Source organism: Tachyglossus aculeatus, chromosome 1 (assembly GCF_015852505.1).
Source record: "Tachyglossus aculeatus isolate mTacAcu1 chromosome 1, mTacAcu1.pri, whole genome shotgun sequence".
Taxonomy (NCBI): Eukaryota; Metazoa; Chordata; class Mammalia; order Monotremata; family Tachyglossidae; genus Tachyglossus; species Tachyglossus aculeatus.
Window position 1 is genome coordinate 7,794,219 of NC_052066.1, and position 26,785 is coordinate 7,821,003.

The window sequence follows — 26,785 nt, forward strand, 5'->3', positions numbered from 1 at the left end:
TGGCTGTGAGCCCGTCGTCAGGTAGGGACCGTCTCTAGATGTTGCCAATTAGTCCTTCCCAAGCGCTTAGTCCAGTGCTCTGCACACATTAAGCGCTAAATAAATATGACTTCTAGGCCGTGAGCCCATCGTCGGGAAGGGACCGTCTCTAGATGGACTTCCCAAGCGCTTAGTCCAGTGCTCTGCACACAGTAAGCGCTCAATAAATACGATTTCTAGGCCGTGAGCCCATCGTCGGGAAGGGACCGTCTCTAGATGGACTTCCCAAGCACTTAGTCCAGTGCTCTGCACACAGTAAGCACTCAATAAATACGATTTCTAGGCCGTGAGCCCGTCGTCAGGGAGGGACCATCTCTACATGGACTTCCCAAGCGCTTAGTCCAGTGCTCTGCACACAGTAAGCGCTCAAAAAATATGATTTCTAGGCTGTGAGCCCATTGTCGGGTAGGGACCGTCTCTATATGGACTTCCCAAGCGCTTAGTCCGGTGCTCTGCACACAGAAAGCGCTCAATAAATATGATTTCTAGGCCGTGAGCCCGTCGTCGGGTAGGGACCATCTCTAGATGGACTTCCCAAGCGCTTAGTCCGGTGCTCTGCACACAGTAAGCGCTCAATAAATATGATTTCTAGGCCGTGAGCCCGTCTTCGGGTAGGGACCGTCTCTATATGGACTTCCCAAGCGCTTAATCCGGTGCTCTGCACACAGTAAGCGCTCAAAAAATATGATTTCTAGGCTGTGAGCCCGTCGTCGGGTAGGGACCGTGTCTATATGGACTTCCCAAGCGCTTAGTCCGGTGCTCTGCACACAGAAAGCGCTCAATAAATACGATTTCTAGGCCGTGAGCCCGTTGTCGGGTAGGGACCGTCTCTAGATGTACTTCCCAAGTGCTTAGTCCGGTGCTCTGCACACAGTAAGCGCTCAATAAATACGATTTCTAGGCTGTGAGCCCATCGTCGTGTAGGGACCGTCTTGATCTGTTGCTGATTTGTCTCTCCCGAGCGCTTAGTCCAGTGCTCCGCACACAGTAAGCACTCAATAAAGATGATTTCTAGGCTGTGAGCCCGTCATTGGGTAGGGACCGTCTCGATCTGTTGGCGATTTGTCTCTCCCAAGCGCTTAGTCCAGTGCTCCGCACACAGTAAGTGCTCAATAAATATGATTTCTAGGCTGTGAGCCCATCGTCGGGTAGGGACCGTCTCCAGATGTTGCCGACTTGTCCTTCCCAAGCGCTTAGTCCAGTGCTCTGCACACAGTAAGCGCTCAATAGGTATGATTTCTAGGCTGTGAGTCCATCGTCAGGTAGGGACCGTCTCTATATGGACTTCCCAAGCGCTTAGTCCAGTGCTCTGCACACAGTAAGCGCTCAATAAATATGACTTCTAGGCTGTGAGCCCGTCGTCGGGTAGGGACCATCTCTAGATGTTGTTGACTTGGACTTCCCAAGCGCTCAGTCCAGTGCTCTGCACACAGGAAGCACTCAATAAATGTGATTTCTAGGCTGTGAGCCCGTCGTCGGGTAGGGACCGTCTCCAGATGTTTCCGACTTGGACTTCCCAAGCGCTTAGTCCAGTGCTCTGCACACAGGAAGCGCTCAATAAATATGATTTCTAGGCTGTGAGCCCATCGTCGGGTAGGGACCGCCTCTAGATGTTGCCGATTTGTCCTTCCCAAGCGCTTAGTCCAGTGCTCTGCACACAGGAAGCGCTCAATAAATAATGAATGAATGGCACAGCTTGGGGCCCGGGAGTCCAAAGGCCCTCAGAAGGCCAGGGCCTCTAATCCCGGCCCCGTCACTTATTAATAATAATGATGGTATTTGTTAAGCGCTTACTATGTGCGAAGCACTGTTCTAAGCGCCGGGGAGGTTACAAGGTGATCAGGTTGTCCCACGTGGGGCTCCCAGTCTTCATCCCCATTTTCCAGATGAGGTCACTGAGGCCCCGAGAAGTGAAGTGACTGGCCCAAAGTCACATAGCCGACAGTTGGCGGAGCCAGGATTTGAACCCATAACCTCTGACTCCAAAGCCCCGGCTCTTTCCACTGAGCCACGCTGCTTCACTTACTATTATTATTATGGTATTTGTTAATAATAATAATGATAATAATGATGGCATTTGTTAAGCGCTTACCACGTGCCAAGCATTCATTCATTCATTCAGTCGTATTTATTGAGCGCTTACTGTGTGCAGAGCGCTGGACTAAGCGCTTGGGAAGTCCAAGTCGGCAACAGATAGAGACGGTCCCTATAATAATAATAATAATGGTATTTGTTAAGCGCTTACTATGTGCAAAGCACTGTTCTAAGTCTCGGTCTAGAAGGGGGACAACGAAACAAAACATCATCATCATCATCATCATCAATTGTATTTATTGAGTGCTTACTATGTGCAGAGCACTGTACTAAGCGCTTGGGAAGTCCAAGTCGGCAACATCTAGAGACGGTCCCTACCCAACAGTGGGCTCACAGTCTAAAAGGGGAGACAGAGAACAAAACCAAACATACTAACAAAATAAAATAAATAGAATAGATATGTACAAATAAAATAAATAAATAAATAAATAAATAGAGTAATAAATCTGTACAAACATATATACATATATACAGGTGGTGTGGGGAAGGGAAGGAGGTAAACATGGAGACGGGTGAAAAAACCGAGCACTGTTCTAAGCGCTGGGGGAGAGACAAGGCAATCGGGTGGTCCCCCGTGGGGCTCCCAGCCTTCATCCCCATTTTCCAGATGAGGGAACTGAGGCCCAGAGGGAGTGAAATGACTTGCCCAAGGTCACACAGCCGACAAGCGGCGGAGCCGGGATTCGAACCCAGGTCCTCCTGCCGCCCGGGCTCTGGCAACGAGGCCATGCTGCTTCCCTGCTGGGTCTGCCCCTTGTCCGCTGTGTGACCTCGGACGAGTCCTTTCCCTTCTCCGGGCCTCAGTTCCCTCCTCTATAAGAGAGGGGTTCATTCATTCGTTCATTCAGTCGTATTTATTGAGCGCTTCCTGTGTGCAGAGCACTGGACTAAGCGCTTGGGAAGGACAAGTCGGCAACATAGAGAGACGGTCCCTACCCAACAGTGGGCTCCCAGTCTAGAAGGGGGAGATTCATTTAATCGTATTTATTGAGCGCTTCCTGTGTGCAGAGCACTGTACTAAGCGCTTGGGAAGTCCAAGTCGGCAACATATAGAGACAGTCCCTACCCAACGTCGTCATCATCATCATCAATCGTATCTATTGAGCGCTTACTGTGTGCAGAGCACTGGACTAAGCGCTTGGGAAGGACAAGTCGGCAACATCTAGAGACGGTCCCATATCAATCGTAGTTATTATTCAGTCTTCATCCCCATTTTCCAGATGAGGTCACTGAGGCCCCGAGAAGTGACAAAGTCACACAGCTGACAGTTGGCGGAGCCGGGATTTGAACCCATGACCTCTGACTCCAAAGCCCCGGCTCTTTCCACTGAGCCACGCCGCTTCACTTGCTATTGTTATTATGGTATTTGTTAATAATAATAATAATGATAATAATGATGGCATTTGTTAAGCGCTTACCACGTGCCAAGCGTTCATTCAGTCAGTCAGTCGTATTTATTGAGCGCTTACTGTGTGCAGAGCGCTGGACTAAGCGCTTGGGAAGTCCAAGTCGGCAACAGATAGAGATGGTCCCTATAATAATAATAATAATAATGGTATTTGTGAAGCGCTTACTATGTGCAAAGCACTGTTCTAAGTCACGGTCTAGAAGGGGGACAACGAAACAAAACATCATCATCGTCATCTCTCTCATGGCTCAGTGGAAAGAGACCGGGCTTTGGAGTCAGAGGTCATGGGTTCAAATCCCGGCTCCACCACTTGTCAGCTGGGTGACTTTGGGCAAGTCACTTTACTTCTCTAAGCCTCGGTTCCCTCATCTGTAAAATGGGGATGAAGACTGTGAGCCCCCCGTGGGACCACCCGATCACCTTGTAACCTTTCCAGCGCTTAGAACAGTGCTTTGCACATAGTAAGCGCTTAATAAATGCCATGATTATTATTATTATTATCATCATCAATCGTATTTATTGAGCGCTTACTGGGTGCAGAGCACTGGACTAAGCGCTTGGGAAGTACAAATTGGCAACATCTAGAGACGGTCCCTACCCACCAGCGGGCTCACAGTCTAAAAGGGGGAGACAGAGAACGAAACCAAACGTACTAACAAAATAAAATAAATAGAATGGATATGTACAAGTAACATAAATAAATAAATAGAGTGATAAATATGTACAAACATATATACATATATACAGGTGTCTGTCACTCCCATTGACAGACACACGCCAAACACACCCGTAAACCCGCACATTTCACCGTCTCTCGCTGTCACTCACCCACCCGCTCCCCGTCTCTGTCTCTCTGCCCCGGTCTCTGTGTGTCTCTGTGTGTCTCTGTGTGTCTCTGTGTCCCGTCCCGCCGCGTCCGGCAGCGCTGACCATCGTGGTGACCGAGTGGAGAACCCAATTCCGGCGGGCCATGAACACGCAGGAGAACGCCACGCGGGCCAGGGCCGTGGACTCCCTGCTCAACTTCGAGACCGTGAGAGGCTGCGGGGGGGGGTCCTGAGGATCCCGGGGGTCCCCGGGGCGGGGCTCGGTGGAAAGAGCCCCGGCTTTGGAGTCCGAGGTCGTGGGTTCAAATCCCGGCTCCTCCGACTGTCAGCTGGGTGACTTTAGGCAAGTCAATCAATCCATCAGTCGTATTGAGTGAGCGCTTCCTGTGTGCAGAGCACTGGACTAAGCGCTTGGGAAGTCCAAGTTGGCAACGTAGAGAGACGGTCCCTCCCCAGCAGCGGGCTCACGGGCTAGAAGGGGGAGGCGGATGACAAAACAAAACATATTCACAAAATAGAATAAACAGAATAAATTCATTCATTCAATCGTATTGATTGAGCGCTTACCGTGTGCAGAGCACTGGACTAAGCGCTTGGGAAGAACAGGTTGGCAACATCTAGAGACGGTCCCTACCCAACCAGCGGGCTCACAGGCTAGAAGGGGGAGGCGGACGACAAAACAGAACATATTCACAAAATAAAATAAATAGAATAAATTCATTCATTCATTCATTCAATCGTATTTATTGAGCGCTTACTGTGTGCAGAGCACTGGACTAAGCACTTGGGAAGTCCAAGTTGGTAACATATAGAGACGGCCCCTACCCAACAGCAGGCTCACAGGCTAGAAGGGGGAGGCGGACGACAAAACAAAACATATTCACAAAATAAAATAAATAGAATAAATTCATTCATTCATTCAGTCGTATTTATTGAGCGCTTACTGTGTGCAGAGCACTGGACTAAGCGCTTGGGAAGTACAGGTTGGCCACATATAGAGACAGTCCCTACCCAACAGCGGGCTCACGGGGTAGAAGCGGGGGAGGCTTCTCTGGGCCTCAGTTACCTCATCTGTAAAAGGGCGATTAATCAATCAATCAGTCAATCAATCGTATTTATTGAGCGCTTACCGTGTGCAGAGCACTAGACTAAGCGCTTGGGAAGTCCAAGTCGGCAACATCTAGAGATGGTCCCTACCCAACAATGGGCTCACAGTCTAGAAGGGGGAGACAGACAACAAAACAAAACATATTAACAAAATAAAATAAATAGAATAGATATGTACAAGTAAAATAAATAAATAAATAAATAAATAGAGTAATTAATAGGTACGAACATATATACATATATACAGGTACTATGGGGAAGGGAAGGAGGTAAGATGGGGGGGATGGAGAGGGGGACTGTGAGCCCCCCGTGGGACAACCTGATCACCTTGTAACCTCCCCAGCGCTTAGAACAGGGCTTTGCACCTAGTAAGCGCTTAATAAATGCCATCATTATTATTATTATTCTCTGGGCCTCAGTGACCTCATCTGGAAAATGGGGATGAAGACTGGGAGCCCCCCATGGGACAACCCGATGATCTTGTATCTACCCCAGCGCTTAGAAAAGTGCTTTGCACATAGTAAGCGCTGATGGCTCAGTGGAAAGAGCCCGGGCTTTGGAGTCAGAGGTCATGGGTTCAAATCCCGGCTCCGCCAACTGTCAGCTGTGGGACTTTGGGCGAGTCACCTCACTTCTCTGGGCCTCGGTGACCTCATCTGGAAAATGGAGATGAAGACTGGGAGCCCCCCATGGGACAACCCGATGATCTTGTATCTACCCCAGCGCTTAGAAAAGTGCTTTGCACATAGTAAGCGCTTATGGCTCGGTGGAAAGAGCCTGGGCTTTGGAGTCAGAGGTCATGGGTTCAAATCACTTGGAGAAGCAGCGTGGCTCAGTGGAAACAGCCCGGGCTTTGGAGTCAGAGGTCATAAGTTCGAATCCCAGCTCTGCCACTAGTTAGCTGTGTGACTTTGGGCAAGTCACTTCATTTCTCTGGGCCTCAGTGACCTCATCTGTAAAATGGGGATGAAGACTGTGAGCCCCCCGTGGGACAACTTGATCACCTTGTATCCACCCCAGCACTTAGAACAGTGCTTCGCACATAGTAAGTGCTTAATAAATGCCATTATTATTATTATTATTATTATTATTCTCTGGGCCTCAGTGACCTCATCTGTAAAATGGGGATGAAGACTGGGAACGCCCCCTTGGGACAACCCGATGATCTTGTATCTACCCCAGCGCTTAGAACAGTGCTTTGTGCATAGTAAGTGCTTATGGCTCAGTGGAAAGAGCCCGGGTTTTGGAGTCAAAGGTCATGGGTTCAAATCCCGGCTCCGCCAACTGTCAGCTGTGGGACTTTGGACTGTCTTTTAGACTGTGAGCCCCCTGTTGGGTAGGGACTGTCTCTTATATGTTGCCAACTTGTACTTCCCAAGCGCTCAGTACAGTGCTCTGCACACAGTAAGCGCTCAATAAATACGATTGATGAACTTTGGGCAAGTCACCTCACTTCTCTGGGCCTCGGTGACCTCATCTGGAAAATGGAGATGAAGACTGGGAGCCTGCCGTGGGACAACCCGATGATCTTATATCTGCCCCAGCGCTTAGAACGGTGCCTGGCGCATAGTAAGCGCTTAGGAAACGCCATCGTTATTGTATCCGCTCCAGGTGAAGTACTACAACGCGGAGAGCTACGAGGTGGAACGCTACCGCGAGGCCGTCCTCAAGTACCAGGTGGGGCCGGGGGGGGATCCGGGGGACGGTCCCGGGGGGCCCCGGGGGGGACGGGGCCCGGTGGGGGCCCGTGACCGGGCTCGGTCCGTCTGCACGCAGGGGCTGGAGTGGAAGTCGAGCGCGTCGCTGGTGCTCCTCAACCAGACCCAGAACCTGGTGATCGGGCTGGGCCTACTGGCCGGCTCCCTGCTCTGCGCCTACTTCGTCAGCGACAAGCAGCTGCAGGTCTCGGGGGGGGGGCACCGGGACCGGGGGGCGGGGGGGGGGAGAAAGGGGGACAGAGGGCTGGGGGGGACGGGCCGGGGGGCAGAGGGACGGGGACAGAGGGATGGGGGGATGGGGGAAATCAGGGACCGGGGGCTGGGGGGATGATGGGGGACAGGGAGGATGGGGGAATCAGGGGATGGGGGACAGGGGGGTTGGGGGCTGGAGGACAGAGGGATGGGGGGGATGGGGGAAACGGGCCAGGGGCCGGTGGGATGATGGGGGATACAGGGACAGAGGGATGGGGGGGAATGGGGGGATCGGGGGCCAGGGGGATGGGGGACGGGGGGATGGGGGACGGGGGGATGGGGGCCAGGGGAGACGGGGGACAGAGGGATGGGGGGGGGAGTGGGGGGATAATAATAATAATAATGGCATTTATTAAGCGCTTACTATGTGCAAGGCACTGTTCTAAGCACTGGGGGTACACAAGATGATCAGGTTGTCCCATGGGGGCTCACAGTCTTCATCCCCCTTTTACAGATGAGGTCACTGAGGCCCAGAGAAGTGAAGTGACTTGCCCAAAGTCACACAGCTGACAAGTGGCAGAGCCAGGATTCGAACCCATGACCCCGGACTCCAAAGTCCGTGCTCTTTCCACTGAGCCATGCTGCTTCTCTCAAGGGGCCGGGGGCCGGGGGATAGGGGACAGGGGGACAGGGGGATGGGGGACGGGGGGGACGGGGAGACGGGGGACAGAGGGATGGGGGGGGAATGGGGGGATCAGGGGTCGGGGGGATGGGGAGATGGGGGACAGAGGGATGGGGGGATGGGGGAAATCAGGGGCCAGGGGCTGGGGGATGATGGGGGATGGGGTGACAGAGGGCCGGTGGATGAGGGGGATGGGGGACAGAGGGATGGGGGCATCACGGGACGGGGGGATGTGGGAATCGGGATGGGGACGGGGGGATGGGGGACAGGGAGACGAGGGGATGGGGGACAGGGAGACGGGGGAATGGGGGAAACAGGGGCCAGGGGCCAGGGGGATGATGGGGGATGATGGGGTGATGGAGGGACAGAGGGATGGGGGGATCAGGGGCCGGGGGCCGGGGGGATGAGGGATAGGGGGACAGGGGGGATGGGGCCCAAGGGACAGAGGGATGGGGGGGGCGGGGGGGATCGGGGGCCGGGGGACAGAGAGACAGGGGGATGGGGGGGATGGGGCCTAAGGGACAAGGATGGGGGACCTGGGGATAGAGGGACAGGGGGATGAGGGCCGGGGGACAGAGGGATGGGGGGACGGGGGCCGGGGGACAGAGGGATGGGGGGACGGGGGCCAGGGGGATGGGGGAAATCAGGGGGATGGGACAGGGGAACAGAGGGATGGGGGACCAGGGGCTGGGGGCCAGGGGGATGGGGGACAGAGGGAGAGGGGGACAGGGGGGATGGGGGAAATCAGGGGCCAGGGGGGTGGGGGGACGGGAGACAGAGGGATGGGGGGATTGGGGGAATGAATCAGGGGCCGGGGGGATGGGGGATGGGGGACAGAGTGACAGGGAGATGGGGCCTGGGGGACAGAGGGATGAGGGATGGGGGGACGGGGGGCCGGGGGGCCGGGGGAACTGGGGCCCAAGGGGATGGGGGCCAGAGGGCCACGGGGACGAGGACCAGAGCCCGGGGTGGGGCGGGGAGCTGTGACCGTCCCCATAGAAGGACACGGTCCAGGGACAGCAAAGCAGGAAGCCCAGCCCCTCCCCTCCCCGCCCTGCCCCGAACCCCCAGGGATCCATTCGTTCCATCGTCTATTTATTGAGCGCTTCCTGGGTGCAGAGCACTGGACTAAGCGCTTGGGAAAGCACAACTGGGCAACAGAGAGGGACGGCCCCTCCCCAACGAGGGGCTCACGGGGATCCTTTTAGACTGTGAGCCCACTGTTGGGTAGGGACTGTCTCTATATGTTGCCGACTTGTACTTCCCAAGCGCTTAGTCCAGTGCTCTGCACATAGTAAGCGCTCAATAAATACGATTGATGATGATGATGATGATGATTCCGCCGCCTCTGCAGGTGGGGGATTTTGTGCTGTTTGGGACGTACATCATCCAACTCTACGCCCCCCTCAACTGGTTCGGCACCTACTACAGGTAACACCGGGGGCCCGCCCGGCCCCTTTTCTTATTGTTTTATTGTCTTATTTTCTTATTGTCTGCTGTATATATGTTTGTACATATTTATTACTCTATTTATTTATTTATTTTACTTGTACATATCTGTTCTATTTATTTTATTTTGTTAGTATGTTTGGTTTTGTTGTCTGTCTCCCCCTTTTAGACTGTGAGCCCACTGTTGGGTAGGGGCCGTCTCTAGATGTTGCCAATTTGTACTTCCCAAGCGCTTAGTCCAGTGCTCTGCACATAGTAAGCGCTCAATAAATACGATTGATGATGATTTATCTTACTTGTACCTATCTATTCTATTTATTTTATTTTGTCAGTATGTTTGGTTTTGTTCTCTGTCTCCCCCTTTTAGACTGTGAGCCCGCTGTTGGGTAGGGGCCGTCTCTAGATGTTGCCAATTTGTACTTCCCAAGCGCTTAGTCCAATGCTCTGCACATAGTAAGCGCTCAATAAATACGATTGATGATGATTTACTTGTACCTATCTATTCTATTTATTTTATTTTGTTAGTATGTTTGGTTTTGTTCTCTGTCTCCCCCTTTTAGACTGTGAGCCCGCTGTTGGGTAGGGGCCGTCTCTAGATGTTGCCAATTTGTACTTCCCAAGCGCTCAGTACAGTGCTCTGCACATAGTAAGCGCTCAATAAATACGATTGATGATGATTTATCTTACTTGTACCTATCTATGCTATTTATTTTATTTTGTCAGTATGTTTGGTTTTGTTGTCTGCCTCCCCCTTTTAGACTGTGAGCCCACTGTTGGGTAGGGACCGTCTCTAGATGTTGCCAATTTGTACTTCCCAAGCGCTTAGTACAGTGCTCTGCACACAGTAAGCGCTCAATAAATACAATTGATGATGATGATGATGATTGTCTGCTGTATGACCTTGGGTAAGTCACTTCTCTGGGTCTCAGTTCCCACATCTGTAAAATGGGAGTGTGAGACCCAGGTGGGGCAGGGACTATGTCTATTCTATTTATTTTATTTTGTTAGTATGTTTGGTTTTGTTGTCTGTCTCCCCCTTTTAGACTGTGAGCCCGCCGTTGGGTAGGGACCGTCTCTAGATGTTGCCAATTTGTACTTCCCAAGCGCTTAGTACAGTGCTCTGCACATAGTAAGCGCTCAATAAATACGATTGATGATGATTTATCTTACTTGTACCTATCTATTCTATTTATTTTATTTTGTCAGTATGTTTGGTTTTGTTGTCTGTCTCCCCCTTTTAGACTGTGAGCCCACTGTTGGGTAGGGACCGTCTCTAGATGTTGCCAATTTGTACTTCCCAAGCGCTTAGTACAGTGCCCTGCACATAGTAAGCGCTCAATAAATACGACTGATGATGATTTATCTTACTTGTACCTATCTATTCTATTTATTTTATTTTGTCAGTATGTTTGGTTTTGTTCTCTGTCTCCCCCTTTTAGACTGTGAGCCCACTGGTGGGTAGGGACCGTCTCTAGATGTTGCCAATTTGTACTTCCCAAGCGCTTAGTCCAGTGCTCTGCACATAGTAAGCACTCAATAAATACAATTGATGATGATGATGATGATGATTGTCTGCTGTATGACCTTGGGTAAGTCACTTCTCTGGGCCTCAGTTCCCACATCTGTAAAATGGGAGTGTGAGGCCCAGGTGGGACAGGGACTATGTCTATTCTATTTATTTTATTTTGTTAGTATGTTTGGTTTTGTTCTCTGTCTCCCCCTTTTAGACTGTGAGCCCGCCGTTGGGTAGGGACCGTCTCTAGATGTTGCCAATTTGTACTTCCCAAGCGCTTAGTCCAGTGCCCTGCACATAGTAAGCGCTCAATAAATACGATTGATGATGATTTATCTTACTTGTACCTATCTATTCTATTTATTTTATTTTGTCAGTATGTTTCGTTTTGTTCTCTGTCTCCCCCTTTTAAACTGTGAGCCCGCTGTTGGGTAGGGGCCGTCTCTAGATGTTGCCAATTTGTACTTCCCAAGCGCTTAGTACAGTGCTCTGCACATAGTAAGCGCTCAATAAATACGATTGATGATGATGATGATGATGATTGTCTGCTGTATGACCTTGGGTAAGTCACTTCTCTGGGTCTCAGTTCCCACATCTGTAAAATGGGAGTGTGAGGCCCAGGTGGGACAGGGACTATGTCTATTCTATTTATTTTATTTTGTTTGGTATGTTTGGTTTTGTTCTCTGTCTCCCCCTTTTAGACTGTGAGCCCGCCATTGGGTAGGGACCGTCTCTAGATGTTGCCAATTTGTACTTCCCAAGCGCTTAGTACAGTGCCCTGCACATAGTAAGCGCTCAATAAATACGACTGATGATGATTTATCTTACTTGTACCTATCTATTCTATTTATTTTATTTTGTTAGTATGTTTGGTTTTGTTCTCTGTCTCCCCCTTTTAGACTGTGAGCCCGCCGTTGGGTAGGGACCGTCTCTAGATGTTGCCAATTTGTACTTCCCAAGCGCTTAGTACAGTGTTCTGCACATAGTAAGCGCTCAATAAATACGATTGATGATGATCCTTTGTGGTAGCAAGCGCTCATTATGTGCCAGACACTGTACTAAGCGCCGGGGCGGATACAAGCTAATCGGGTTGGACGCAGCCCCCGTCCCACGGGGGGCTCACACTGTTCATCCCTTTTACAGATGAGGGAACTGAGGCCCAGAGAAGGGAAATGCCTTTTATTTTTTCAGGGTGATACTTGCTAAGCGCTTACTATGTGCCAGGCACTGTTCTAAGCGCTGGGGGAGAGTCAAGGTCATCAGGTTGGGCCCAGTCCCAGTCCCCCGTGGGGCTCGCAGTCTTCATCCCCATTTTGCTCAGTGGAAAGAGCCCGGGCTTGGGAGTCAGAGGTCATGGGTTCGAATACCGGCTCCGCCACTTATCGGCTGTGTGACTTTGGGCAAGTCACTTCACTTCTCTGGGCCTCAGTTACCTCATCTGTAAAATGGGGATTAAGATTGTGAGCCCCCCGTGGGACAACCTGATCACCTTGTATCCCCCCCCCCCGCAGCGCTTAGAACAGTGCTTTGCACATAGTAAGCGCTTAATAAATGTCATCATTATTATTTTACCGATGAGGGAACTGAGGCCCAGAGAATAATAATAATAATAATAATAATAATAATAATAATAATGGCATTTGTTAAGTGCTTACTATGTGCCAAGCACTGTTCTAAGCGCTGGGGGAGATACAGGGTAATCAGGTTGTCCCACGTGGGGGCTCACAGTCTTCATCCCCATTTTACAGATGAGGGAACTGAGGCCCAGAGAATAATAATAATAATGATAATGATGGCATTTGTTAAGTGCTTACTATGTGCCAAGCACTGTTCTAAGCGCTGGGGTAGATACAGGGTAATCAGGTTGTCCCCCGTGGGGCTCAGAGTCTTCATCCCCATTTTACAGATGAGGGAACTGAGGCCCAGAGAATAATAATAATGATAATGATGGCATTTGTTAAGTGCTTGGTACGTGCCAAGCACTGTTCTAAGCACTGGGGAGGATACAGGGTAATCAGTTTGTCCCACGTGGGGGCTCACAGTCTTCATCCCCATTTTACAGATGAGGGAACTGAGGCCCAGAGAATAATAATAATGATAATGATGGCATTTGTTAAGCGCTTACTACGTGCCAAGCACTGTTCTAAGCGCTGGGGTAGATACAGGGTAATCAGGTTGTCCCCCGTGGGGCTCACAGTCTTCATCCCCATTTTACCGATGAGGAAACTGAGGCCCAGAGAATAATAATAATAATGATAATGATGGCATTTGTTAAGCGCTTACTACGTGCCAAGCACTGTTCTAAGCGCTGGGGGAGATACAGGGTAATCAGGTCATCCCACGTGGGGCTCACAGTCTTCATCCCCATTTTACAGATGAGGGAACTGAGGCCCAGAGAATAATAATAATGATAATGATGGCATTTGTTAAGTGCTTACTATATGTGCCAAGCCCTGTTCTAAGCGCTGGGGAGGTTACAGGGTAATCAGGTTGTCCCACGTGGGGCTCACAGTCTTCATCCCCATTTTACCGATGAGGGAACTGAGGCCCAGAGAATAATAATAATAATGATAATGATGGCATTTGTTAAGCGCTTACTATGTGCCAAGCACTGTTCTAAGCACTGGGGAGGATACAGGGTGATCAGGTTGTCCCACGTGGGGGCTCACAGTCTTCATCCCCATTTTACTGATGAGGGAACTGAGGCCCAGAGAATAATAATAATGATAATGATGGCATTTGTTAAGTGCTTACTATATGTGCCAAGCCCTGTTCTAAGCGCTGGGGAGGTTACAGGGTAATCAGGTTGTCCCACGTGGGGCTCACAGTCTTCATCCCCATTTTACAGATGAGGGAACTGAGGCACAGAGAATAATAATAATGATAATGATGGCATTTGTTAAGCGCTTACTATGTGCGAAGCACTGTTCTAAGCGCTGGGGGGGAGGATACAAGGTGATGAGGTTGTCCCACGTGGGGCTCACAGTCTTCATCCCCATTTGACAGATGAGGGAACTGAGGCACAGAGAAGTTGGGTGGCTTGCCCAGAGTCACCCAGCTGACAAGTGGCGGAGCCGGGATTCGAACCCACCACCTCCGACTCCCAAGCCCGGGCTCTTCCCACTGAGCCACGCTGCTTCTCTGTTAAAAAATAATGATGATGGCATTTGTTAAGCGCTTACTCTGTGCCAAGCACTGTTCTAAGCGCTGGGGCGGATACAAGATGATCGGGTTGTCCCACGGGGGGCTCACAGTCTTCATCCCCATTTTACAGATGAGGGAACTGAGGCCCAGAGAAGTGAAGTGACTCGCTCAAGGTCACCCAGCTGACAATTGGCAGAGCCAGGATTCGAACCCACGACCTCTGACTCCCAAGCCCGGGCTCTTTCCACTGAGCCACGCCACTGCTCTGTGTGAGAAGTGAAGGGACTCGCCCAAGGTCACACAGAGGACAAGTGGCAGAGCCGGGATTATAATAATAATAATCATGGCATTTATTAAGCGCTTACTATGTGCAAAGCACTGTTCTAAGCGCTGGGGAGGATACACGGTGATCAGGTTGTCCCACGGGGGGCTCACAGTCTTCATCCCCATTTTCCAGATGAGGGAACTGAGGCCCAGAGAAGTGAAGTGACTTGCCCAAAATCACACAGCTGACAGTTGGCGGAGGCGGGATTAGAACTCAGGTCCCCGGTCCGGGCTCTACCCACTAGGCCACGCTGCTTCTCAGGCCCAGCGCCTGCTTTGGCCTGCCTCCCGCCCCTTCCGAGTAAGGCAGCGTGGCTCAGTGGCAAGAGCCCGGGCTTTGGAGTCCGAGGTCATGGGTTCGAATCCTGGCTCCGCCAATTGTCAGCTGGGTGATTTGGGGCAAGTCACTTCACTTCTCGGGGCCTCAGTGACCTCATCTGGAAAATGGGGATGAAGACTGTGAGCCCCCCATGGGACCACCTGATCACCTTGTAACCTCCCCAGCGCTTAGAACAGTGCTTTGCACATAGTAAGCGCTTAATAAATACGATCAAAAAAAAAAAGGAGACCCTGCTGACCCTCATAATGGCCCCCTTTGCCCCCCGCCCCAACTGACCACTCTGTACAAGACTCCCCTCCCCTCTTTACGCCCCCCCAGCCCTTCATTCATTCATTCAATCGTATTTATTGAGCGCTTACTGTGTGCAGAGCACTGGACTAAGCGCTTGGGAAGTACAGGTCGGCAACAGAGAGACGGTCCCTACCCAACAGTGGGCTCACAGTCTAGAAATCATATTTATTGAGCACTTACTGTGTGTGGAGCACTGGACTAAACGCTTGGGAAGTACAAGTTGGCAACAAATAGAGATGGTCCCTACTCAACAATGGGCTCACAGCCTGGAAATCGTATTTATTGAGCGCTTACTGTGTGCGGAGCACTGGACTAAGCGCTTGGGAAGTCCAAGTCGGCAACAGATAGAGACGGTCCCTACCCGACGACGGGCTCACAGCCTGGAAATCATATTTATTGAGCGCTTACTGTGTGCAGAGCACTGGACTAAGCGCTTGGGAAGTACAAGTCGGCAACAGATAGAGACGGTCCCTACTCAACAACGGGCTCACAGCCTGGAAATTGTATTTATTGAGCGCTTACTGTGTGCGGAGCACTGGACTAAGCGCTTGGGAAGTCCAAGTCGGCAACAGATAGAGACGGTCCCTACCCAACGACGGGCTCACAGCCTAGAAATCATATTTATTGAGCGCTTACTGTGTGTGGAGCACTGGACTAAACGCTTGGGAAGTCCAAGTTGGCAACAGATAGAGACGGTCCCTACCCAACGATGGGCTCACAGCCTAGAAATCATATTTATTGAGCGCTTACCGTGTGCAGAGCACAGGATTAAGCGCTTGGGAAGTCCAAGTTGGCAACAAATAGAGATGGTCCCTACCCGATGACGGACTCACAGCCTAGAAATCATGTTTATTGAGCGCTTACTGTGTGCGGAGCACTGGACTAAACGCTTGGGAAGTCCAAGTCGGCAACAGATCGAGATGGTCCCTACCCAACGACGGGCTCACAGTCTAGAAGGGGGAGACGGACGACAAAACAAAACATGGGGACAGGTGTCGAGTCGTCAGAATAAATAGAAATAAAGCTAGATGCGCATCATTAAGAAAATAAATAGGATAGGAAATATGTACAAGTAAAATAAATGGAGTAATAAATCTGTACAAATAGATATACAGGTGCTGTGGGGAGGGGAAGGAGGGATGGGGAGGAGGAGAGGGAAAAGGGGGCTCAGTCTGGGAAGGCCTCCTGGAGGAGGTGAGCTCTTTCCCGTGTCCCTCCCTCCCCTTGCTCGCAGACGCTTCCCGTCCTCTTCCTCCTCCTCCTCCTTTTTATATAATGGCATTTATTAAGCGCTTCCTATGTGCAAAGCACCGTTCTAAGCGCTGGGGAGGTTCCAAGGTGATCAGGTTGTCCCACGGGGGGCTCACAGTCTTCATCCCCATTTTCCAGATGAGGTAACTGAGGCCCAGAGAAGTGAAGCGGCTCGCCCAAAGTCACCCAGCTGATACGTGGCGGTGCCGGGATGTGAACCCATGACCTCTGACTCGGATTTGTTGAGCGCTTACTGTGTGCAGATATGTTGCCAATTTGTACTTCCCAAGCACTTAGTCCAGTGCTCTGCACATAGTAAGCGCTCAATAAATACGATTGATGATGATGATGATGCAGAGCACTGGACTGAGCGCTTGGGAGGTGCGGGTTGGCGACATGTGGAGGCGGTCCCTACCCGACAGCGGGCTCACGGTCTAGAAGGGGGAGACGGAGAACAAAACCAAACATATTAACAAAATAAAATAAATAGAATAAATATATACAAGTAAAATAAATACCCAACAGTAGGCTCACTCATCGGCTCCCGCTTCAGGATCCAGGGTCCCCCCACCCCCCGGGATCCGGACCAGGGCTCCTCTAGACTGTCAGCTCCTTGTGGGCAGGGAATGCGTCTATTTACTGTTCTATCGTCCTCTCCCAAGCCCGTAGTCCAGTGCTTTGCACACAGTAAGCGCTCGGTAAATATCTATTTTGCTTGTCCATATCTATTCTATTTATTTTATTTTGTTAATATGTTTGGTTTTGTTCTCCGTCTCCCCCTTCCAGCCTGTGAGCCCGCTGTCGGGTAGGGCCCGTCTCTAGATGTTGCCAACTTGGACTTCCCAAGCGCTGAGTCCGGTGCTCTGCCCACAGGAAGCGCTCAGTAAATACAATTGACTGATTGATTGATTGATTTCCAAGCCCGGGCTCTTTCCGCTGAGCCCCGCCGCTTCTCTTCTTCCTCAGGATGATCCAGACCAACTTCATCGACATGGAGAACATGTTTGACCTGCTGAAAGAGCAGCCCGAGGTGACGGGACGGGGGCGGGAGGACCGCGGCGGTCCGTCCGTCCGTCCGCCCCTCCGTCCGTCCGCGTGCCGTCCGGGGGTGGTCCCGCCGCACCGCCCAACCCCACGCCGTCCCGCAGGTGCAGGACGCCCCCGGAGCCGGCCCCCTGCTCTTCAAGAGAGGCCTGATCGAGTTCCAGAACGTCCACTTTGGCTACACGGAAGGGTGGGTGGCCCAATCCGGCCTCTCCCCGCTCCGCGGCCTCCTCTTCCTCCTCCTCCCCGGGCCCCGCGGGCCCCACTGCCCCCCGATCTCTTTCTCCTTATTCATTCATTCAGTCGTATTTACTGAAGGCTTACTGTGTGCAGAGCACTGGACTAAGCGCTTGGGAAGTACAAGTTGGGTCACCCGGACCCCAGTCCCCCCAGATTCCGGCCTCCCTCCTCCTCCCAGTTGCCCCGGACTTCAGCCCCCTTCTCCCCAGTCCCCCCAGACCTCAGTTTCCTCCTCCCATTCGCCTGGTCCCCGGCCACCTCCTCCTCCTCCTCTGGACTTCAGCCCCCTTCTTCCCAGTTCCCCTGGATTCCGGCCTCCTCCTTCTCCCAGTTGCCCTGGATTTCAACCCCCTTCTCCCCAGTCCCCCCCAACTCCGGCCTCCTCCTTCTCCCAGTTCCCCTGGATTTCATCCCCCTTCTTCCCAGTCCCCCCGGATTCCGGCCTCCTCCTTCTCCCAGTTGCCCTGGATTTCAACCCCCTTCTTCCCAATCCCTCCCAGACTCCGGCCTCCTCCTCCTCCTAGTCCCCCCGGACTTCACCCCCCTCCTCCCCAGTCCCCCCAGATTCTGGCCTCCTCCTCTTCCCAGTTGCTCTGGATTTCAACCCCCTTCTCCCCAGTCCCCCCCAGATTCCGGCCTCCTCCTCCTCCCAGTCCCCCCCAGACTTCAGCCCCCTTCTCCCCAGTCCCCCCAGATTCTGACCTCCTCCTCCTCCTCCTCCTCCCAGTCCCCCCAGACCTCAGTTTCCTCCTCCCATTCCCCTAGACCCCGGCCACCTCCTCCTCCTTCGTCCCCTGGACTTCATCCCCCTTCTCCCCAGTCCCCCCGGATTCCGGCCTCCTCCTCCTCCCAGTCCCCCTGGACTTCAGTCTCCTCCTCCCCAGTCCCCCCGGATTCCGGCCTCCTCCTTCTCCCAGTTGCCCTGGATTTCATCCCCCTTCTTCCCAGTCCCCCCGGATTCCGGCCTCCTCCTCCTCCCAGTCCCCCCAGACTTCATCCCCCTCCTCCCCAGTCCTCCGATTCCAGCCTCCTCCTCCTCCCAGTTGCCCTGGATTTCATCCCGTCTCCCCAGTCCCCCCAGATTCCGGCCTCCTCCTCCTCCCAGTCCCCCTGGACTTCAGTCTCCTCCTCCCCAGTCCCCCCGGATTCCGGCCTCCTCCTTCTCCCAGTTGCCCTGGATTTCATCCCCCTTCTTCCCAGTCCCCCCGGATTCCGGCCTCCTCCTCCTCCCAGTTGCCCTGGATTAAAACCCCCTTCTCCCCAGTCCCCCCAGATTCTGGCCTCCTCCTCCTCCCAGTCCCCCCAGACTTCATCCCCCTCCTCCCCAGTCCTCCGATTCCAGCCTCCTCCTCCTCCCAGTTGCCCTGGATTTCATCCCGTCTCCCCAGTCCACCCAGATTCCGGCCTCCTCCTCCTCCTAGTCCCCCCGGACTTCACCCACTTCCTCCCCAGTCCCCCCGGATTCTGGCCTCCTCCTTATCCCAGTTGCCCTGAATTTCAACCCCCTTCTCCCCAGTCCCCCCAGACATTCCGGCCTCCTCCTCCTCCCAGTCCCCCCGGATTACGGCCTCCTCCTCCTCCTCCTCCTCCCAGACATTCCGGCCTCCTCCTCCTCCTCCCCCCAGACATTCCGGCCTCCTCCTCCTCCCGAATCCCCCCGGATTTCGGCCTCCTCCTCCTCCTCCTCCTCCTCCTCCTCCTCCACCTCCCAGTTGCCCTGGATTTCAACCCCCTTCTCCCCAGTCCCCTCGGATTCCGGCTTCCTCCTCCTCCCAGTTGCCCTGGATTTCAACCCCCTTCTCCCCAGTCCCCCGGAATTCCAGCCTCCTCCTCCTCCCAGTCCCCCCAGACCTCAGTCTCCTCCTCCCATTCCCCCCGGACCCCGGCTGCCTCCTCTTCCTCATCCCCTGGACTTCATCCCCCTCCTCCCCAGTCCCCCCGGACCCCAGCCTCCCCCCCGTCCCATTCCCTCCCAGAACCTCAGCCGCCTCCTCCCAGTCATTCATTCAGTCGTACTTATTGAGCGCTTACCGTGTGCAGAGCACTGGACTAAGCGCTTGGGAAGTACAGGTTGGCAACATACTTCCGAGGCCGACCTCGGCCTCCTCCTCCTCCACCACAATCCCCCCGGCCCCTGGCCTCCTCCCTGCTTTCATTCATTCATTCAATCGCATTTATTGAGCGCTGACTGTGTGCAGAGCACTGGACTAAGAGAGGCAGCGTGGCTCAGTGGAAAGAGCCCGGGCTTTGGAGTCAGAGGTCATGGGTTCAAATCCCGGCTCTGCCAATTGTCAGCTGGGTGACTTTGGCCAAGCCACTTCACTTCTCTGGGCCTCAGTTCCCTCATCTGGAAAATGGGGATTAAGACTGTGAGCCCCCCGTGGCACAACCTGATCACCTTGTAACCTCCCCAGCGCTTAGAACAGTGCTTTGCACATAGTAAGCGCTTAATAAATGCCATCATTATTATTACAAGTTGGCAACATATAGAGAGACGGTCCCTACCCAACAGCGGGTTCACAGTCTAGAAGGGGGAGACGGACAACAAAACAAAACATAGTAACAAAATGAAATGAGCACTGTGTGCAGAGCACTGTACTAAGCGCTTGAGAAGGACAAGTTGGCAAGATCTAGAGACGGTCCCTACCCAACGGTGGGTTCACAGTCTAGAAGGGGGAGATGGAGAACAAAACAAAACATAATAACAAAATAAAATAATAATAATAATGGCATTTATTAAGCGCTTACTATGTGCAAAGCACTGTTCTAAGCACTGGGGAAGTTACAAGGTGATCAGGTTGTCCCACGGGGCGCTCACACTCTTCATCCCCATAATAATGATAATAATAATAATGATGGCATTTATTAAGCGCTTACTATGTGCAAAGCACTGTTCTAAGCACTGAAGTGGTTACGAGGTGATCAGGTTGTCCCATGGGGGACCCACACTCTTCATCCCCATAATAATGATAATAATAATGATGGCATTTATTAAGCGCTTACTATGTGCAAAGCACTGTTCTAAGCGCTGGGGAGGTTACAAGTCGATCAGGTTGTCCCACGGGGGGGCTCACAGTCTCAATCCCCATTTTACAGATGAGGTAACTGAGGCCCAGAGAAGTGAAGTGACTTGCCCAAGGTCACACAGCTGACAAGTGGCAGAGCTGGGATTTGAACCCATGACCTCTGACTCCAAAGCCCGCGCTCTTAACACTGAGCCACGCTGCTTCCCTATGGGCGTTTCCTGTGTGCAGAGCACTGGACTAAGCGCTTGGGAAGTCCAAGTTGGCAACATCTAGAGAGACGGTCCCTACCCAACAGCGGGTTCACAGTCTAGAAGGGGGAGACGGACGACAAAACATAGTAACCAAATGAAATGAGCACTGACTGTGTGCAGAGCACTGTACTAAGCGCTTGGGAAGGACAAGCTGGCAACACCTAGAGTGGTCCCTACCCAACAGTGGGTTCACAGTCTAGAAGGGGGAGACGGATGACAAAACATAGTAACAAAATGAAATGAGTGCTGACTGTGTGCAGAGCACTGTATTAAGCGCTTGGGAAGGACAAATTGGCAACACCTAGAGACGGTCCCTACCCAACAGCGGGCTCACAGTCTAGAAGGGGGAGATGGACGACAAAACAAATCGTAGTAACAAAGTGAAATGAGCGCTGTGTGCAGAGCACTGGACTAAGCGCTTGGGAAGTCCAAGTTGGCAGCATCTAGAGACGGTCCCGACCCAACAGCGGGCTCACAGTCTAGAAGGGGGAGACGGACGACAAAACCAAACATAGTAACCAAATGAAATGAGCGCTGTGTGCAGAGCACTGTGCTAAGCGCTTGCAGAACTGCGTCCCCCCCCCGCCCCGACTTTTAGACTGTGAGCCCACTGTTGGGTAGGGACCGCCTATGTTGCCAACTTGGACTTCCCAGGCGCTTAGTCCGGCGCCCTGCACGCAGTAAGCGCTCAATAAATACAACTGATTGATTGATTGACTCGCGCGGCCTTCTGCCCCCACCAGCCGAGAAACCCTGCAGGACATCTCCTTCTCTGTGATGCCGGGACAGACGCTGGCCCTGGTGAGTTGGGTCGCTCCCACCCTTCCCGTCCCATCCCGTCCCGTCCCCCCGCTCACCTGTCCATCCCTCCCTCCGTCCGTCCGTCCGTAAATCCCGGGCGCGGGGCTCAGGTGGGGCCGTCGGGCGCGGGAAAGAGCTCGGTGCTGCGGCTGCTGTTCCGCTTCTACGACGTGGGTTCGGGCTGCATCCGCGTGGACGGCCAGGACATCGCCCAGGTGAGGGCCGGGGGTCCCGGCGGGGGGCCGGGGGGCGGCGGGCGGCGGGCCGGGGGGGTCAGGCCCTGCCCTCCGCCCCGCCGCAGGTGACCCAGGCGTCCCTACGCTCCCACATCGGGGTGGTGCCCCAGGACACGGTGCTGTTCAACGACACCATCGCCAACAACATCCGCTACGGCCGCACGGCCGCCCCCGACGGGGAGGTCCAGGCCGCCGCCCGGGCCGCCGGCATCCACGACGCCATCCTGGCCTTCCCCGACGGTCAGTCGGACCCCCCCCGGACCCCCGGCCCGGCCTCTTCTGGCCATCGGTGACCTCTCCCCCCCCGCCCCGGTCCCCACAGCCCGCTGCCTGCAGTTCGTTCGGTCGTATTTATTGAGCGCTTCCGGCGTGCAGAGCACTGGACTGAGCGCTTGGGAAGTCGGAGACGGAGACGGGCCCTACCCTGCAGTCCGCCAGACGTGACCGCTGACCCTCGACCCGAGGGGCCACCCTTTTCCCAACTTGCCAACTTTTGTCCTTCCCAAGCGCTTAGTCCAGTGTTCTGCAATCAATCAATCGTATTTATTGAGCGCTTACTGTGTGCAGAGCACTGGACTAAGCGCTTGGGAAGGACAAGTTGGCAACATATAGAGACAGTCCCTTCCCAACAGTGGGCTCACAGTCTAGAAGAAGCTTTTCCCAACTTGCCAACTTCCCAAGCGCTTAGTCCAGTGCTCTGCACACAGTAAGCGCCCGATAAATGCCCAACTTGCCAACTTGTGGACTTCCCAAGTGCTTAGTCCAGTGCTCTGCACACAGTAAGCGCCCGATAAATGCCCAACTTGCCAACCTTTGGACTTCCCAAGCGCTTAGTCCAGTGCTCTGCACACAGTAAGCGCCCGATAAATGCCCAACTTGCCAACTTGTGGACTTCCCAAGCGCTTAGTCCAGTGCTCCACACACAGTAAGCGCTCGATAAATGCCCAACTTGCCAACTTGTGGACTTCCCAAGCGCTTAGTCCAGTGCTCTGCACACAGTAAGCACCCGATAAATGCCCAACTTGCCAACTTTTGGACTTCCCAAGCGCTTAGTCCAGTGCTCTGCACACAGTAAGCGCTCGATAAATGCCCAACTTGCCAACTTTTGGACTTCCCAAGCGCTTAGCCCAGTGCTCTGCACACAGTAAGCGCCCGATAAATGCCCAACTTGCCAACCTTTGGACTTCCCAAGCGCTTAGTCCAGTGCTCTGCACACAGTAAGCGCCCGATAAATGCCCAACTTGCCAACCTTTGGACTTCCCAAGCGCTTAGTCCAGTGCTCCGCACACAGTAAGCGCCCGATAAATGCCCAACTTGCCAACCTTTGGACTTCCCAAGCGCTTATTCCAGTGCTCTGCACACAGTAAGCGCCCGATAAATGCGATTCAGTGAGTGAATGAATTTTCCCAGCGGTAGCAGGCGTCTCCCCCTGCCCCGCAGCCCGTCCCCGGGTCTCGAACCCAGGGCCCGGGCCGGACGTGATGGACGGGGTCATCCACAGGCTACGAGACCCAAGTGGGCGAGCGGGGGTTGAAGCTGAGCGGCGGGGAGAAGCAGCGAGTGGCTATCGCCCGGACCATCCTCAAAGCCCCGGACATCATCCTGCTGGATGAGGTCAGTGACCCCCGGCCCCCCGCGCCCCGCAGAAGACGATAGTCGTCCGCCCCACCTCTCTCTACTACTGCGCTTAGAACAGTGCTTTGCACATAGTAAGCGCTTTATAAATGCCATTATTATTATTATTATTGTCATCATTATTATTATTATGTTATCATTATGATCACCTTGTAACCTCCCCGGCGCTTAGAACAGTGCTTTGCACATAGTAAGCGCTTTATAAACGCCATTATTATTGTTATTACTATGTGAGCCCCCCTTGAGACAACCGGATCACCTTGTAACCTCCCCGGCGCTTAGGACGGTGCTTTGCACATAGTAAGCGCTTTATAAATGCCATTATTATTATTATTACTATGTGAGCCCCCCTTGAGACAACCGGATCACCTTGTAACCTCCCTGGCGCTTAGGACGGTGCTTTGCACATAGTAAGCGCTTTATAAACGCCATTATTATTATTATTACTATGTGAGCCCCCCTTGAGACAACCGGATCACCTTGTAACCTCCCTGGCGCTTAGGACGGTGCTTTGCACATAGTAAGCGCTTTATAAACGCCATTATTATTATTATTATTATGTGAGCCCCCCCTTGAGACAACCGGATCACCTTGTAACATAGTAAGCACTTTATAAGCGCCATCATTATTATTATTATTATTATGTGACACCCCCGCCTTGAGACAACCAGATCACCTTGTAACCTCCCCGGCGCTTAGAACAGTGCTTTGCACAGAGTAAGTGCTTTATAAACACCATTATTATTATTATTATTATTATGTGAACCCCCCTTGAGACAACCGGATCACCTTGTAACCTCCCCGGCGCTTAGAACAGTGCTTTGCACATAGTAAGCGCTTTATAAACGCCATTATTATTATTATTATTATTATTATTATTATGTGAGCCCCCTTGAGACAACCGGATCACCTTGTAACCTCCCTGGCGCTTAGAACAGTGCTTTGCACATAGTAAGCGCTTTATAAACGCCATCATTATTATTATTATTATTATTATTATTATTATTATGTGAGCCCCTCTTGAGACAACCGGATCACCTTGTAACCTCCCCAGCGCTTAGAACAGTGCTTTGCACATAGTAAGCACTTTATAAATGCCATTATTATTATTATGTGAGCCCCCCTTGAGACAACTGGATCACCTTGTAACCTCCCCGGCGCTTAGAACAGTACTTTGCACATAGTAAGCACTTTATAAGCGCCATTATTATTATTATCATTATTACTATTATTATTATGTGAGCCCCCCCTGGAGACAACCGGATCACCTTGTAACCTCCCCGGCGCTTTGAACGGTGCTTTGCACATAGTAAGCGCTTTATAAACGCCATTATTATTATTATGTGAGCCCCCCTTGAGACAACCGGATCACCTTGTAACCTCCCCGGCGCTTAGAACAGTGCTTGGCACATAGTAAGCGCTTTATAAATGCCATTATTATTATTATTATTGTTATTATTATTATTGTTATTATTATTATTATCATTATGTGAGCCCCCCTTGAGACAACCGGATCACCTTGTAACCTCCCCGGCGCTTAGAACAGTGCTTTGCACATAGTAAGCGCTTTATAAACGCCATTATTATTATTATTATTATTATGTGAGCCCCCCACCCTTGAGACAACCGGATCACCTTGTAACCTCCCCGGTGCTTAGAACAGTGCTTTGCACATAGTAAGCGCTTTATAAATGCCATTATTATTATTAAGCGCTTACCATGTGCAAAGCACTGTTCTGAGCGCCGGGGAGGTTACAAGGTGATCAGGTTGTCCTGCACGGGGGGCTCCCGGTCTTCATCCCCATTTTCCAGATGAAGGAACTGAGGCCCAGAGAAGTCAAGTGACTTGCCCAAAGTCCCACAGCTGACAGTTGGCGGAGCTGGGATTTGAACCCGTGACCTTTAACTCCCAAGCCCAGGCTCTTTCCACTGAGTCATGCATACCAAAATTATTATTATTATTGATGGTATTTATTAAGCGCTGACTACGTGCAAAGCACTGTTCTAAGCGCTGGGGAGGTTCCAAGGTGATCCAGTTGTCCCACGTGGGGCTCACAGTCTTCATCCCCATTTTCCAGATGAGGGAACTGAGGCCCAGAGAAGTGAAGTCACTTGCCCAAAGTCACACAGCTAACTGGCAGAGCTGGGATTTGAACCCATGACCTCTGACTCCCAAGCCCGGGCTCTTTCCACTGAGTCACGCTGCTTCTCTATTATTATTATTGATGGTATTTATTAAGCGCTGACTATGTGCAAAGCACCGTTCTAAGCGCCGGAGAGGTTACAAGGTGATCCGGTTGGCCCACGGGGGGCTCCCAGTCTTCACCCCCATTTTCCCGATGAGGTCACTGAGGCCCAGAGAAGCGCCTTGCCCCAAGCCCCCCAGCTGACCGTCGGCGGAGCCGGGATTAGAACCCGTGACCTCTGACTCCCAAGCCGGGGCTCTTTCCACTGAGTCACGCTGCTTTTCTATTATTATTATTGATGGTATTTATTAAGCGCTGACTATGTGCAAAGCACCGTTCTAAGCGCCGGAGAGGTTACAAGGTGATCCGGTTGGCCCACGGGGGGCTCCCAGTCTTCACCCCCATTTTCCCGATGAGGTCACTGAGGCCCAGAGAAGCGCCTTGCCCCAAGCCCCCCAGCTGACCGTCGGCGGAGCCGGGATTAGAACCCGTGACCTCTGACTCCCAAGCCGGGGCTCTTTCCACTGAGTCACGCTGCTTTTCTATTATTATTATTGATGGTATTTATTAAGCGCTTACTATGTGCCAAGCACTGTTCTAAGCGCCGGAGAGGTTACAAGGTGATCAGGTTTCATCCCCATTTTCCAGATGAGGGAACTGAGGCCCAGAGAAGTGACTTGCCCGAAGTCCCCCAGCTGACCGTTGGCGGAGCCAGGATTTGAACCCATGACCTTTGACTCCCAAGCCCGGGCTCTTTCCACTGTCACGCTGCTTCTCTATTATTATTATTATTATTAATGGTATTTATTAAGCGCTATGTGCAAAGCACTGTTCTAAGCGCCGGGGAGGTTACAGGGTGATCGGGTTGTCCCACGGGGGGCTCCCAGTCTTCACCCCCATTTTCCAGATGAGGTCACTGAGGTCCAGAGAAGCGCCTCGCCCCAAGCCCCCCAGCTGACCGGTGGCGGAGCCGGGATTTGAACCCAT

At 52.5% G+C, this 26,785-nt stretch overlaps 1 protein-coding gene across 1 annotated transcript in view; it reads left to right on the forward strand.

Moving 5' to 3' along the window:
• ABCB6 (ATP binding cassette subfamily B member 6 (Langereis blood group)) overlaps nt 1-26,785 on the forward strand; it is a 64,735-nt gene that overhangs the window by 33,923 nt on the left and 4,027 nt on the right. The window contains exons 8-17 of the mRNA XM_038743267.1: nt 4,465-4,574; nt 7,087-7,152; nt 7,252-7,377; nt 9,422-9,498; nt 17,346-17,409; nt 17,528-17,613; nt 21,684-21,741; nt 21,852-21,956; nt 22,043-22,217; nt 23,479-23,591. Of these exons, the coding sequence (XP_038599195.1) occupies nt 4,465-4,574; nt 7,087-7,152; nt 7,252-7,377; nt 9,422-9,498; nt 17,346-17,409; nt 17,528-17,613; nt 21,684-21,741; nt 21,852-21,956; nt 22,043-22,217; nt 23,479-23,591 (980 nt within the window). The remainder of the gene's footprint in view (nt 1-4,464; nt 4,575-7,086; nt 7,153-7,251; nt 7,378-9,421; nt 9,499-17,345; nt 17,410-17,527; nt 17,614-21,683; nt 21,742-21,851; nt 21,957-22,042; nt 22,218-23,478; nt 23,592-26,785) is intronic.